Here is a 14,666-nt window from a genome sequence, read left to right as displayed (position 1 = left end):
CCCGGGTTCAATTCCCATCACCCACATGGAGGCTACTAACTGTCCTTAACTTCAGTTCCAGGGGAATCCGAAGCCCTCTTCTGACCTCCGCCGCATTGCACGACACGGGTGCACTCACATACACGCAGGCAGTATGATACGGGTACAACTCACATACAGGCAGGCAATACACTCATACACATAAAATAAAAATATTAAATAAAATATATTGAAAGTATATAGGAGGAAGCCCGCAGATAAGTTATGACTTGAATATCTCGGGATTTAAATAGCGATCAGAACCAGGCAGGAAATAAAAGGGTTGGCCAGGGCCGGGGGTGGGGGTGGGGGGCTTTAATGTGGGGAGGTGACCGATCGGACGGAAAGAGGAGATACCACAAGTTCAGCAGCAATCTCGGGGCAGGCACCAGGAAGTTCCTCCCGCCGAGCTCAGGGAGGGAAGACCTAGGTCAGGGAGGGGAGACCCGGAGGCTGAGGGAAAGGGAAGGCACGTTTCAATTTGAGTTCCAAGTTAAGTACTGAGGGTTGATGTAGATGACTGACTGGGCTGGGATTCGCTTTAGATCACTCTGGTTGCTGTGTGGGAAAGCGAACGTCTCCCAGGTCACCTGGGAGCTAGTGTAGGGTGTCCCGGGCCGTGTGTGTGTGTGTGTGTGTGTGTGTGTGTGTGTGTGTGTGTACAGAAGACAGGTCAAGCCCCTGGGGTCCCGAGGATCAGCTTGGGGCTCGAGTCCCCATGTGGACCGCGAGCCCACCTGGGCGCTCCATTCTATTACTGCACATAGGACATCCAACTCCTGTGCTCTGCGGAGCACCGCTTGAAAAGAAACCTTTGTCCTGTCTTTCTGAGGACCTGGGCCCCATCCACACTTTGCCTCCGAGACACTTGTCTTTCTCTGCCTGTTTCTCCAGCTGTCAAAGAGGACACAGCCCCACGCTAGGTTTCCAATCCTGCGGATGGGCTTCGGGCTTCGCGAGCAGCACGGAAGCGGTGGCCTCGGGCGGCTTTTGGGAACCCAGCTCCAGCCCCGCAGCTCCAGCTGCCCCACCTCGCAGGTCCCCCTCTGGAGCCCCGCCCAGCGCTGCCAGGGGCGGGGCTGGTGCAGCGCCCAGGACTCTAAGGGAGGGACCCTGGGCTGCGATCCCGACTCGCAGCGGGCTGCGGGGAACTCCCCCCCGGCCGCTGCGCGGACTGCGGGGCTCTCCCGAGTGCCGACCGAGCGGGCGCCCAGGTCCGGCGAGCGACCAGCAGCCAGTAGGGGGCGCTCGCCTCGTGCGCCGTCCCGCCCTCCGCGCCTCCTCCTGCGCCCCCGCCGGCCGGTGAGCGCCCGGGACAGACTGACTTCCGCGTCCCGCCGCCGGCCGCCGCCATCGGACAATGGGCCGCACGCCGCGGCTGCCGTGAGCTCCCGCCGGCTCGCCCCGACCTCAGCTGCCGCCTGGGGAAGCAGCGCACCCCCGCCGCCCGGTGCTCCTCTAGACCCGGACCCGGGTGGCAGACCGGCTGGTGCCCCGCGGGCTTCCAAGACCGGCTACCCAAGGTGGATGTGAATTTTTTTTTTTTCCCTACTCAAATGTCTCCAGCTTCTTTTCGTTTATCTCTTTCTGGGTTTATGACTTGGAGAAGAGCACAGAACTTTCCAGAGCAGGCTGGGTATAGCTGAAGGCCTCTCTGCCCCGCACGTGGACGCTCCCCAGGGGAAAAGAAGTTTGGAAGTCAACTTGGCTGGCCTGGAGGCCTCAACTTTGTCCCGACTGCAAGTTTTGGAGTCATGACCTTCGCGCTGGGCAGGTGGGAGTCTTTACCTGTCCTGGGCTGGACTTGAGCCCCGGCCGACACCAGTATCTGCACACCCCACTTACACCTGGCACCAGGAGTAGGCCCGGGACACCGATCTGCAACATGGATAAATATGACGACCTGGGCCTGGAGGCCAGCAAGTTCATCGAGGACCTGAACATGTATGAGGCCTCCAAGGATGGGCTGTTTCGGGTGGACAAGGGTGCAGGCAACAACCCTGAATTTGAGGAAACTCGAAGGGTGTTTGCGACCAAGATGGCCAAAATCCATCTCCAGCAGCAGCAGCAGCAGCTCCTGCAGGAGGAGGCCCTGCCCAGGGAGGGCAGAGGGCGGATCAATGGTGGGAGCCGCCAGGGCATGAACAGCAAGTTGACTGCAGATGGTGCTGCCAAGCCCCCTCTCGCAGCCCCAACAGTGGCTCCTGGAGTAGCTGCCACCACTGCGGCTGTGCATCCCTCATACCCACCCCAGGAGCAGAGGACCAGGCCTTCTGTCCATAGCACAAGGCCTAGCAGCCAGGACTGTGGGTCCAGGGAGGGGCCTGTGAATTCCCAGAGGTCTGTTTTCCAGGGTCCTGGCCCCTGTGAAGACCCTTCCTGCCTTACTCATGGAGACTATTACGACAACTTCTCTTTGGCAAGCCCACAGTGGGGCAACAGGCCAGAAGTGCCCCCCAGCATGGATCTGAGTGTAGGGAGTGAGTGGCCTGGCCGCTCAGGGAGTGATCCCCCATTGCCCAGACACTGTGGGGACCATCACCCTTACCAGCCACAGTTCTCAATGAACTCTGGTAGGTCTTTTGAAAGAGGCTTCAGTGGCCAGGATGGTGGCATTGGTGGCTGTAATAGTGAGAAGCCAGCAGGCCTTTGGTCCACTGCCTCCTCCCAGAGAGTGAACCCGGGCTTTTCTTTCCTGGGCTTGGAGAATGGGACCCCAGCTCAACCCAGGAGCACCACTGTTTCAGGACATCTGGACCCCGGTAACACCAGCCAAGGAGCTCGCCCACGAACAGACCTAAGGCTGGGGTGTGAGACTTCAGGAAGGGTCTCTAAACCCACTATGGACCCTCAGCCTTGGCTCCAGGATGGACCCAAGTCTTACCTTTCTATTTCTGCTCCTTTATCCTCTCCAGCTGACAAGGAAAGTGCCCAGCCAGGTATGACTTCTGGGCTGGGTCCTAAGCCCAGCTGCATGGACCCTGGCACTGGTCCCAAGCCCAGCCCCACCAGTCTTGTCCATCCGGTGATGTCCACTCCATCTGAGTTATCTTCTAAAGAGAGTCCTACCAGCTGGTCCCCTGACAGTAGCCTGGGACCAGTGCTCCCAGAGAGTCCCAGCTCCTCCAAGGTGAGATTGCCCTGTCAGACCCTTGTTCCTGGCCCTGAACTTGGACCCTCTGCTGCAGAGTTGAAATTAGAAGCCCTCACCCAGCGTCTGGAACGAGAAATGGATGCTCACCCCAAAGCTGACTATTTTGGTGAGTTGAGAGGTTGGTAGAGTTGCCCAAGGTCAGGTGATGGGTACCCTACCAGACTCCTACAGCTTGCCTTGAGTGGCCTGCTATTATTTTTTCCTTCCTCTTTCCACATCTTCTACTCATTCAGAAACTTGAAAGCATCTGTGGGTGGAAAGCAGACCTTGCAGCTGGAGTTACCCATGTGTGCAGGGTGAAGTGGTGTGGGATTGATTGCTCATGACTGCTCTCAAAAAAGGGAAACGCTGTAACTTTGGGTTTCAAGGTTTTGGGTTCCACTTTTGAGCCTCTTGCTTGCAGTGGCCAGCTCTGATGGGACTTGAATGGGAGTAGTTTTCTCATGAGCAGATATGTGGTTGATTTAGTTCTCAGTCACTCTGTGTATGAGTGTGTGGATGACGTGTACTTCCCTGCTGTTCAGGATGGCGATTCAGCAGGCAGACCTGGACCACCATCATCTTACCTGGGCCCTGGTTAGAAATAGAAATCCCTGGGGCCTGGAGACATGGCTCAGCGGTTAAGAGCACTGACTACTCTTGCAGAGGACCCGGGTTCAATTCCCAGCACCCACATGGTGGCTAACAACTGTCTATAACTCCAGTTCCAGGGGAATCCTATGCTTTCCTCTGACCTCTGTGGGCATTGCACGGCATGGGTGCACGTACACACATGCAGGCAATACGCACACACACACACACACACACACACACACAAATAATAAATAAAATACTTAAAAAAAAAATAGAAATCCTCCAGCCCTTCCTCAGACCTGCTGCAGCAGGAACTCAGGGGAGGACTCCACAAGGAGACAGGTGACCCTGCTGTGCAGGGACACTAGGCTCCCTTGACCAGACTCCTCCTGACTCATCCCTCACCCAGGTACCAGCCAGCAGCCAGGTGGTACCCACAAGCATGGCCTGAAGTAGGATGGCGGTACTTCTTGCTGCTGTTACTCAAACTTGCAGATTTCATTTTGTTCTCTTTTTCTAAAAACACACTCTTATAGACTGCTGACTTCCAGGTTTTTCTCTGCACAGGGTTTGGAAGCAGCAAGAAGATAATTATATTCCTTTGTTGATAACATGTCTCATGGGAGAGTGGACTAGAAAGACAGTTTATGCTAAGCCAGGTATGGTGGTGCATGCCTTTAATCCCAGCACTTGAGAGGCAGAGTAAGGCGGATCTCTGTGAGTTCGAGGGCAAGCTGGTCTACATAGCGAGTTCCAGGTCAGCTGGGGCTGTAGGGAGACCCTGTCTTGAAAAGACCAAGAAAAAAAAAAAAGACTATGTGGCATTTTTTTTTTTTTTTCCTTTCTCTTCATTTTTGGCCTCTGGGTGACTGGGCTGGTGATTTTTCTCCTGCTAAGTTGCAGCTCCACCAGATAAAGGAGAGTTGGGGCAGGGAAGGCCCTGGGAAAAGATGCTGGCTTTCTCTGGTTTCTGAATGTACAGACCTGTCCCAAGGGCCTCAGAAGGTTAGGAGCCCAAGGAGCTGGGGTTTGTTCATCATGAGCAGCTCTGGGAACTAGCAGCCCTCATCCACACTCAGCAGCCAGAGGTCAAGGTTGCTGTTACCTGGTTTATTTTATAAGGCACATAGTACTGTCTGCTGTGAGCCGCCTCATCTTGTTTGTAAAGCATAGCTTTTAAAAGTAAGATTTATCTGGAGACACTGTGAGTCTTTTAATTTAAACTTTTATTTAGTTTTTTTTTTCTTTTTTTTGTCTTTTTGAGACAGGGTCTCCCTGTAGTCCCAGCTGACCTGAACTCACTATGTAGACCAGGCTGGCCTTGAACTCACAAGGATCAGCCTGCCTCTGCTTCCAGAGTGCTGGGATTAAAGGCGTATGCCACCACACCCAACTAACTTTTATTTAGTTTTTAAATTCAAGGTCACAGAACAACAACAAAAAAATAGTTTTATGTATTCAGGGGCGCCAGTTTATGCTCCACATCAGAGCGGTGATATCAAAGCACACTGCTTATTCATTCAGAATCTATCCACTGAGCACCTGTCTTGTCATGCTGTGGGCCAGGCTTTGGCAGAGAGACAGTACAGTATGAGCACTAGAAGATGAGCAAGTTACTGGGGAGCTGGACATTTGGAAGAGCACAGGGATGAAGCCCTATGCTGTGGGTGGCATTTCCTCTTTTAAATTGGCTCATCAGGGAGAGATGAGCTGGGTGATTAAGAGCACTTGTTCTTGAAGTTCCTGGGATTGTGTTTCCCTCTTCTGACTTCTGCAGGCACTGTGCATATGTGGTGAGCATACATATATGCAGGCAAAGTACTCATATATAAAAAAATAAAGTCTGAAAAAGTTATGTCATTAAGGGAGGTCTCACTGAGAAGATGGAATTTGGACAAAAGCTTGAAAGAGGCTAGAGATGACAGGACCACCAATCCATACATATTTGCGGGGAAAGAGTGTTCTAGAAGAACAGGTAGCAAGAGTTGAGGTCCTGGGGTCTGGTCTGAGCCAGGCGCTGTGCTGGGCTTTTGATGTAGACTGTTTAATTCGCTGATCTCAACAGTTTCTGGCATCATGCCTGTTTTACTGAGGAGAAACTGAATCTTCGAAGGTAAATTACTTCCCCGAGGCCTCACCTGTGGTCCTGGATATCACTGGCACGTACTCCTGGCAGCTGGGCCTCAGTGCCCTTCCTTCTAGCAGTGTTGCTGAGTCCTTCATAAACAGTCGGAAAACCTATGCTGTTTATTTATTTTGTAAAGAAATCACAGTGAAATTCACATAACACAGTTAACTATTTAGTAGTGAAAATTCAATGGTGTTTAAAATATTTACAACATAGTGCAGCTTCTCTCTTCATCCATTTCCAGTACATTTTCATCACTCCCAAAGGAAATGTGGACCACATAAAGAGTCACTCTGCATCTCCAACCCTGCCCTAGCCCCAGCAGCAACCAGCTTGCATTTTCTCTCTATGGACATACTTATTCTGGATATTTCACATAAGTAAGATCTCTATGTCTTTTAAATTTTTCTGTATACGAGTGTATTGCCTGCATGTGTGTAAGTGCACCCATGTTGTACAATGTCCTCGGAGGTCAGAAGAGTCCAGATTCCCTGGAACCAGAGTTATGGATGGTTGTTAGCCACCGTATAGGTGGTGGGAATTGAACCTGGGTCCCTCTGCAAGAACAGCCACTGCTCTTAACCGCTGAGCCAGCTCTCCAGCTCCTATGTATGTAGGTATGTGTGTATGTATGTATGTGTGTATTTATTTATTTATTTATTTATTTATTTATATATTGGTATTTTTGAGTCAGCATCTCCCTGTATAGACCAGGCTGGCCTTGAACTCACAGAGATCTGCCTGCCTCTGCCTCCCCACTGCTGGGGTTAAAGGCATGCGCCACCATGCCTGGCTATTTATTTATTTTTAATTATTATATCTGTGCCTGTCTATCTCTCTCTCTCATCTATCTATCATCTATCTATCTATCTATCTATCTATCTATCTATCTATCTATCAATCATCTATCATCAATCTATCAACCTATCTATCTATCAATCTATCATCTAGCTATCTAGCTATCCAGACAGGCTCTCATTATGCAGCACTAGCTGGCCTGGTGGTGGAGCTTGGCCAGGGGAGAGTCTGCCCTGTGGCTGCTTTGATGGGGGAATGTCCATGACTCTTCTCTGACTGGCCATGTGGCCAGACTCAGCAGCAAATCTTGGCCTGGCCCTGTTTCAGGACCTTGAGCAGACCATGTGTGCCCTCTCTGCACTTCCCTTGCCTGTAGAACCAGGTGACTTGGCCTTTCCCCTTCCCTAGGTCTTATAGCACTTGCAAGATTTGGTATGTACATTGTATTATGTCTTAAACAATGGTTAACTTTTACTTCCAGGCAGAATATTATTTCATGGCACAATGCCCTTGCTAGAGAGTTTTTCTCTGTCACTGTTAGTCGCTAGAGAGTTTTTCTCTGTCACTGTTAGTCAGTATAGCTAGTTAGAAGCAAAAAAGACTGACATTTGGTTTGTTGGCCTAGGCACCTTCCCGGGCCAAACTGAAGGTGTCTTTTGGGTGTCTGACTCTGGGTAGAGCTTGTGATTTCTCCCCGTCACAGCTTTTCCGTGCTGTTGGGATCTATAGATGCTTACTTTCTGGTCATCTAATGTTTTTTTCCACACATTTATTTGCTATTTATTTATTGTAAAGGGGCATCTATATGCCACGGTGCATGTGTTCAGGTCAGAGGACAACTTTTAGGAGTCAGTTCTCTTCTTCCATGATGTAGGTCCTGGGGGCAGGCTCGGCAGCAAGTACCTTTACCCTTGAGCCATCTTGTTGGCTCTGGTTTCTGATTGTCTCTTAGCTCAGCACCAAGGGTACTTCTGAACCTTCCATGGCTATCTTTGTGGATTTATCTTTTTTATTTATTTTGTTTTTTTGAGATCTCTCTCTGTAGCCTAGACTGGTCTCAAACTCAGTGGCCCTCCTTGCCTCAGCCTCCTGAGTGCTGTGATTACAGAGGTTCGTGCCACACCTGGCTCCTCCATGGGTCTAGCCATGTTTCTTTCCCCTCTTTACACTTGGCCCCTGTGTTGTGCTGGAAATCCTCTGTGCCTCTCGGTGGATGACGGAAGTCAAACTTTTTTTTTTCAAATATATTTGTTTTGGGTTGGCACCCAATGATTGTGCGTATTTATGGGGTGTTGAATGTGACATTTCAGCACACCTGCAGAGTACAGAGCAGGTGGGATGCTTGGCATCAGCAGGTGGGGGTACTTGGCATTGCCGTACCTTAGACCCTTTTTATTCCTTTGTGTTGGGAATATTCAAAGTCCTCTCTCCTAGCTCTTTGGAAATAGTCATTTGTTGTCAGCTGTTGTCACCACCTATGAGTAGGGCAGCCTGTCCTGTCGCCTGTCCTTTCCCCAAACCTGCTGTGCTCTGGTAACTACTGTTCTAGTCTCTGCTTCTTTGAGACCAACCTTTTAACTTCCACGTCTGAGTGAGACCTGTTGATAATCATCTTTCTGTGCCTGACTTCATTTCAGATGTCAGTGCTGCACTGGGGATGCCATTGGGCACCCCACTTCCTGGGTGTTTGTTGCTCTTAGAAGAGACTGATGTTGGGATGTGACTTCTGGTACTCTCCTCCATTACTGAGGAAAAGGGGCCCAAACAGCCTGGGTTTCCTGAAATTAATTTTGAGGCTTTGGTGTACAGGGTGCTCACTAAGGGGCACTCTTGGAGTCCCCACCTGACTCTGCAGACATCTAGCAAAGCCCACCAGTATCATCTTGACCTGGCCTTCACACACTTCTCCCAGGGATCAGCCACTGGATGTGAGCTGCCCTGGGAGTAGGGTGAGCTGGGGTGAGGTGACTTTGCAGCTGGGGCAGTCTCCCTAGGGGCTGCTGACAGGTGCAGCCCAGGCACCGTTTGTTCAGTAAAATACCTGCCACAGACAGGAGGTGGACAGAGCATGTGACATTGGCCACCCAGGTTCTGATAATAATTGCTATCTGTTGAGGGCCTCTGATATGCCAGGCATTGGGTTAAGAGCTTGGCAGGCACTCTTCCCAGATAATCTTCACAGTCAGTTGTCGGGGAGGCACCATTGTTCTCTGTTACAACCCAGAATCTGAGGTTAGAAAGTTCAGTGACTTGCCCCAATCACCCAGGTGTGAGTGGTGGTGCTTCTATCCTGGTGGATGCTTTTCCTTCTCAGGGTTTGCATGGTAGGACCAGGTGGTCTCCTGGGTCTGATTTGGATGTCTTTTGTTCATTCACCTAGGAGCAAGCTTGCCCTGTTTCAGCTTGGAGAAGGCTCTGCCTGCCTGTTAGGCACCAGATGGTGGGAAGGTGAGAATACAGCAGTTCCTAGGTCTCCTTTTTCCAGAGGTGGAGAATGGGTTCCTCCCCACCTGCAAGAATGGAGAGAGGCTGGCTCTGTCTTCAGCCTTCCATTATTTGACCCAGAACCCTCAGTCCAGATGCTTGGCTACAGGTGCTGTTCTCCTGAGAATGGCTTTGTCCCTCCTAGGGTAGGGCTCCCTTTTTTCATGGTAGTAGCTGTGTTGGAGGTGAATTGAGCAGCTCAAATAAGAAGCATGTACAAGCTGTGCTGTTTGTTCCTCCATGTCAAGTTTTCAACTTTCTTTTCTTTACTTTTTTGTTTTGTTTCGTTTTTGAGACAGGGTCTCTTGTAGCCCAGGATGGCCTTGAACTCTGTGTAGCAGAGGATAACCTTGAGCTCCTAATCCTCTTGCTCCCACTTCCTGAGTGCTGGGATTACATACTCCTTGTCTTATGACCTTTTAAGCACTTCTTATCTGACTTTGTTAGTGGGTGTGAAGTATAGGTGTGAAGCATGTGGGGCGGAAAGAGTGAGCCAGTCCTGCTGTAGAGAAGGAGCATCTTTGGAATTCAGAAACAGGGGTAGGTGCTCACAAAGCAAGCAGAGCCTGTCCCCAGCAGCAGATAACACAGTACATGACCCTCACTCATGAGGCTCCTGGGCCATCATTGCCTTCCAGGGTTCACAGCAGAAACACGTGACTCATGTAGCTACGTATCATGGCACGATAAAAAATGTGAAAGCATTATGGCATGTTTGGGGGTGAATGGAAATTATATAGGTGATCTAAGTGAAGTAGGGGCTATGGATGGCCAGCAGTTGGTGGCATCACACACAGTCAGCTCTCTTACAGTCCTTAACATGGGGTGACAGAGGTGCTCCTATGTGGTCAGTGGTCAGGACTCAGACACCTTTTGATCTCTGTGTTCTCTGAAGGGATATGACTGTCCCAAGCTTCAGCCCGGTGCCTACCTCCATCTCTATTGTAGTATCTCTCTTCAGCAGTGTCAGGGGGACACAAACTGGCAGCCTCCAGGCTTCATTCAGAATGGTGTGCTCCCTTCACTTAATCCACAGATGCATTGGGCATCTGGGTCAGTCCCTGCTGGACCCTCCAAACTTGGCTGAGTGTGGGGAAGGACATAGTGGTTAGACAGGCCCTGGCACCTTTGATGAAATCCACACTTCCTCTAAGGCCCTTGCCTACTCTCCCTTGCTTACTCTGCCCACAAATCTCAGCCTCCCTGCAGTTCCTCATCCCCTGAGGCCTGTGCCTTGACCCCAATGGAGGCTTGCCTGCTGCTCCCTTTGCAGGCAGCCAGAGCTCTGTCTATGTGTTTCCCACCAGCAGCTGCCTGTCCCATCACATCTTCTCTCTGGGGTCCTCCCCTCCTTGGGAGGGTATGTATCTGCTCTTTCCCTTTGTGACCAGGAAAGAATGTCTTTTTTTTCCATTTGGTCTTCCAGAGCATGAAGCTGATCTTTTGACATGACCATTCTTTTTTTTTTTTTTTTTGGTCTTTTTGAAACAGGGTTCCCCTGTAGCCCCAGCTGTCCTGGAACTCACTATGTAGACCAGGCTGGCCTTGAACTCACAGAGATCTGTCTGCCTCTGCCTCCTGAGTGCTGGGATTAAAGGCATTTACTACCACGCCCGGCGACATAACCATTCTTGCCAGAGCTTTTAGAAGGTTGTATTTCTTTATGTTTGCTGGGTTATGTCCTCCACCTAGGAGGCAGAACTGTAGAAGAAAGGACACATTTGGGAATCAGGAAGCTGAGTATTCTGGGCCTTAGCACTGCCAGTAGCTGGAGGGTTGATGCTGGGCAACTGCTTGCCTCCACAACCTGAGCCAACACAGCCTCTTAGGCTGTGGCACTGGACACTGTTCAACACATGGATTTTAGCTGGCCAATTGACAAGGGTCTGGGTACCATCATTAATCATTGTGGGCAGTGGCAGCCATCTGGAGAGGCCAGACTTCTACAGAATTAGCAAACAAACTTTGTCTTTAGTTACAGCTGGATTTTCAATTGCAAGTAGTAGCCATTTTTACTTTGTATATTTTGAAAAGCAATTAAAAGGATGAAAGCCAGGCATCATGTCACATTCCTGTAGTTCCAGTACTCGGCAGGCAGAGGCAGGAGGATCATTGCAAGTTTATGGCCAGCCTGGGCTACATAGTGAGACCCTGTCTATAGTAGACGCCCCCCATAAAATAAAGTAAAATAAAACAAAACACAGTTAACAGTGCATTAGAGGGGCTGGAGAGATGGCTCAGCGGTTAAGAGCACTGACTACAGTTAAGAGCTCTTGGAGAGGACCTGGGTTCAATTCCTAGTACCTACATGGTGGCTAACAACCGTCTGTAACTCCAGTGCTCCCTTCTGACCTCCATGGCTTTGCATGGCATGGTACACTTAAATGCACATGCAGGCAATACACTCATAAGCATAAAAAAATAAGTAAAATAAATTTTTTAAAAAAAAGTGCATTAGAGGGCCAGAGAGATGACTCAGTGTGTAAAGGCACTTGCTGTCAAGACTGATGACCTAAGTTCAATCCCTGGACCCACGTGGTAGAAAGAGAACTCAACACACACACACACACACACACACACACACACACACACACACACACACACACATGCACACATTAAGTAAATGTAAAAACAAATTTTTTTTTTAAAGTTCATTAGAAAAGACTTAGGATTTCCCTTAAGAAACTTGGGCTGGTGTGTGGGGGCACATGCCTGTAGTCCCAGCATTTGGGACGCAGAGACAGGCGAATCTCTGTGAGTTCAAGGCCAGCCTGGTCTACATAGTGAGTTCCAGGCCAGCTGGGGCTTACAGGGAAACCCTATCTCAAAAAGACCAAAAAAAAAAAAAAAGAAAAAAAAGAAACTATCCTTGGTATGGGGACAGTTGGGAGCACTGATTTGTATTTGTTCCCTATTTGTGTTTTTACTGGTGTGTCCTTGGTCACGTCTCTGGATGCCTGTGGCACCCTAGCTGATACTGGGTCTCAGGCCTGGTCATCTGACAAAGGATAGGGGCCTGGGGCCCGGCACTGTCTACATTGGTCTTTCCTTTCAGTGTCCAGTGCCCCACATCAAGTAGGCTCATTGGATGTGAACTGAAGAAATGGAAGGACTTCTGTTAGAGTGGGAAGGACTGGTCGCTTTTTAACTGGGGTTAGGTCACATAATAGTTGGGTCAAATTTTTCAGGAAATTTTCTTAGCACCCCACATGCATCACTTGTTTCATCTCCCCAAAGCCGTGTTTCCTCCTTTTTACAGGTGTGGGAAGTAACCTGCCTGACCCACTGACCAAGCAACTTTGCTGGGTCTGGCTGCTGAGCTGCAGGTCTTGACCTCCATCCAGTGTTCCTGGAAGTACAGTGGCCTCCTGGGGTCTTCCCTTTCTCCAGCAGGGTCAGTACCATCCACACTGTCTGGAGGAGCTGCAGACCTGCCCAACATTCAGTTTCCTCTTCCATCCAGGGGCCTATGTATATAGGAGTGTCTCCCCACAGTGCTGTGTTGGGGCCTCGAAGCTCAAGGAACATGGCTGCTGGTGGCCAGCCCCTGATTGCTCATGTTCCACTCAAGCATGTGGATCAGGATGAATGGGCCACACCACTGGGGGTGTTTATGTGACACACCCGAGTGTTGCAGGCATAAGTGGGGTGTGCTAGCCCACATTTCTCTTGGGGGCATCCAGAACACTTGTCCCCAGGCTTTGTGCAGAGGGACATGAACTAAACTTGGATGAAACTCTGCTAAGTCCATCTGGCAAGCCTTACCGTGAAACAAAGCAGGTCACCAAAATTTCCAAAGCAGGGTAGTATTTGCCAGAGAGTATTTATATCTGCTCCAGAGTTTGTTTTTCATTTTACCCCTCATGGGGAAACCAGCTGGACACAGGATCTCAGGGTCATGATGTGGGGAGGAGGACTTTCTGCCTGAGCATTTTAGGGGGACAATTTTAGGATCCACAGCCAAGTTATTTTTAAGTTTTGTAAGCTGTGAGTAGAGACTTGGCCAAGTTCCTTCCTCATCTTTCTTGCTCCATGTGATTTATCTCTCTGTGTCCCAGGAGAATGATAACAGGTCATTGGAGGCTGGCAGAGAACATATCAGGATCCTGTCGCCCTCCCCACAGACACACATGGATAGCGTATAGAAAGTTCTGGAAACCTGCCATGATGCTCTTGTCTTTCAAGAAGCATGAGTCTGCCCTGAAACCCATTTTTAGAAGTGTAATGATGAGGTCTTTGGAGAACCTAGTGGCCAACCACCTCCATCATGCAAGCCCTGAGTTAGGGTGATGGTGCCATAATAGCCCTGGGCTGGACAGCATGTAATGGTCATTTCAGATGGTAAATCAGTAGATTTGCCTCTCATTGCCCAAAGCCCCTTCTGACCTTAACTGCAGCTTCCCCATTCTCTCAAGCCAGCAGCTGAATCTGGGCTTTCCTTTGAGCAGGGTGGGACCACATTGGCTCACATGATGGTCAGGGCCCACCCTGGGGTTTTTGCTTCTGCTGAAATGTTGCCTGCTCCCTTCTTCCACCACAGTTTGCAGAGTTTCCTGATGACTCAGTTCAGTGGCAATTTTAGAAAGAGCTGGACTTCAGGGACAGCTGTGGCTGGCTCCAGGGAGTTTGCTGACAGAGCGAGTCCCTGGCATCCACCAACTGCTCAGGGAACAGGGTCCAAGAATGCTGCTTTTGGATTGGGAGCTTGGGCACCTTGCTTCAGTTTTCTGCTCTCAGGTTGCTCATCCTCAGGGGATTGGATGTCCTGGGCTTTCTGTCTCATTTCCTTTCTTGTCTTGGCTGGGAGGACATTCTTATCCCTGAGGATGACAGTGATTCAGGCAGAATCTTCAGATAGCCAGATAGCGTGTGTGTATATGTGTGCACACATGCAAGGTGGAAACAAGCTTGTGTGTTGGTGCACTTGGAAGTTTTCCCTGCTTTCAGTGAAGATGGTTACAGAGTGGAACAGCGTGGGTGGGGACGGTGTGAAACATACAAAGGCACTGACAGATTTGCTTAGAGCCATGAGGTCACACAGGGTGCCTTGTGCCCTGCCCAGGTTCACTCCATGAATGTTTATTTTGGCCTGCCTTGGTTGGGCCAGGCTGGGGAGCTGGCTGAGTGAGATAGGGATGCTTCCCCGAAACTTGAGAAGACATCTCTCTCTTCTCTAGTTCCTTGGAGTGTCCTTTGGTTAGTTGATATCTCTCATAGTGGGGGAATGTGTTCTCCAGAGACTTAAGGGACTAACTGAGATTCGACAGTGGAGTTGGGAGGCAGAAGTGGGGTGTTATAGAGAGTACCTCCAGGGCTCCCTCTGCTTCCTTACTACATCTCCTGAGGCTATGTATGTGGGTCTGCTGTCCTGAAATAGACATGGGGACAGAAAGTGATTTCTGAAGACTGCTCTGGAGGAGGGGCATGGGTCAGGATGTGGGATAGCTGGACAAAGGAGGAAGTCAAGGAAGCTGCAAACTCAGGCCCTCATACGGGGTGGGGGTAGGATAG

General features: G+C 50.1%; 1 protein-coding gene across 1 annotated transcript in view; it reads left to right on the top strand.

Annotated features, from left to right (window-relative positions):
• The first annotated feature begins 1,145 nt into the window (after positions 1 to 1,145).
• The window catches only part of Limd1 (LIM domains containing 1), a 61,845-nt gene continuing 48,324 nt past the window's right edge, over positions 1,146 to 14,666 (top strand). Inside the window, exon 1 of the mRNA XM_008831928.3 lies at positions 1,146 to 3,278. Coding sequence (XP_008830150.1) covers positions 1,904 to 3,278 — 1,375 coding nt within the window. The 5' untranslated portion in view covers positions 1,146 to 1,903. The remainder of the gene's footprint in view (positions 3,279 to 14,666) is intronic.

This window comes from Nannospalax galili, unplaced genomic scaffold, assembly GCF_000622305.1.
Source record: "Nannospalax galili isolate Female #2095 unplaced genomic scaffold, S.galili_v1.0 scaffold536, whole genome shotgun sequence".
Classification (NCBI taxonomy): domain Eukaryota; kingdom Metazoa; phylum Chordata; class Mammalia; order Rodentia; family Spalacidae; genus Nannospalax; species Nannospalax galili.
The sequence above is the reverse complement of the archived record's forward strand: the minus strand, read 5'-3'. Positions and strand labels throughout refer to the sequence as shown.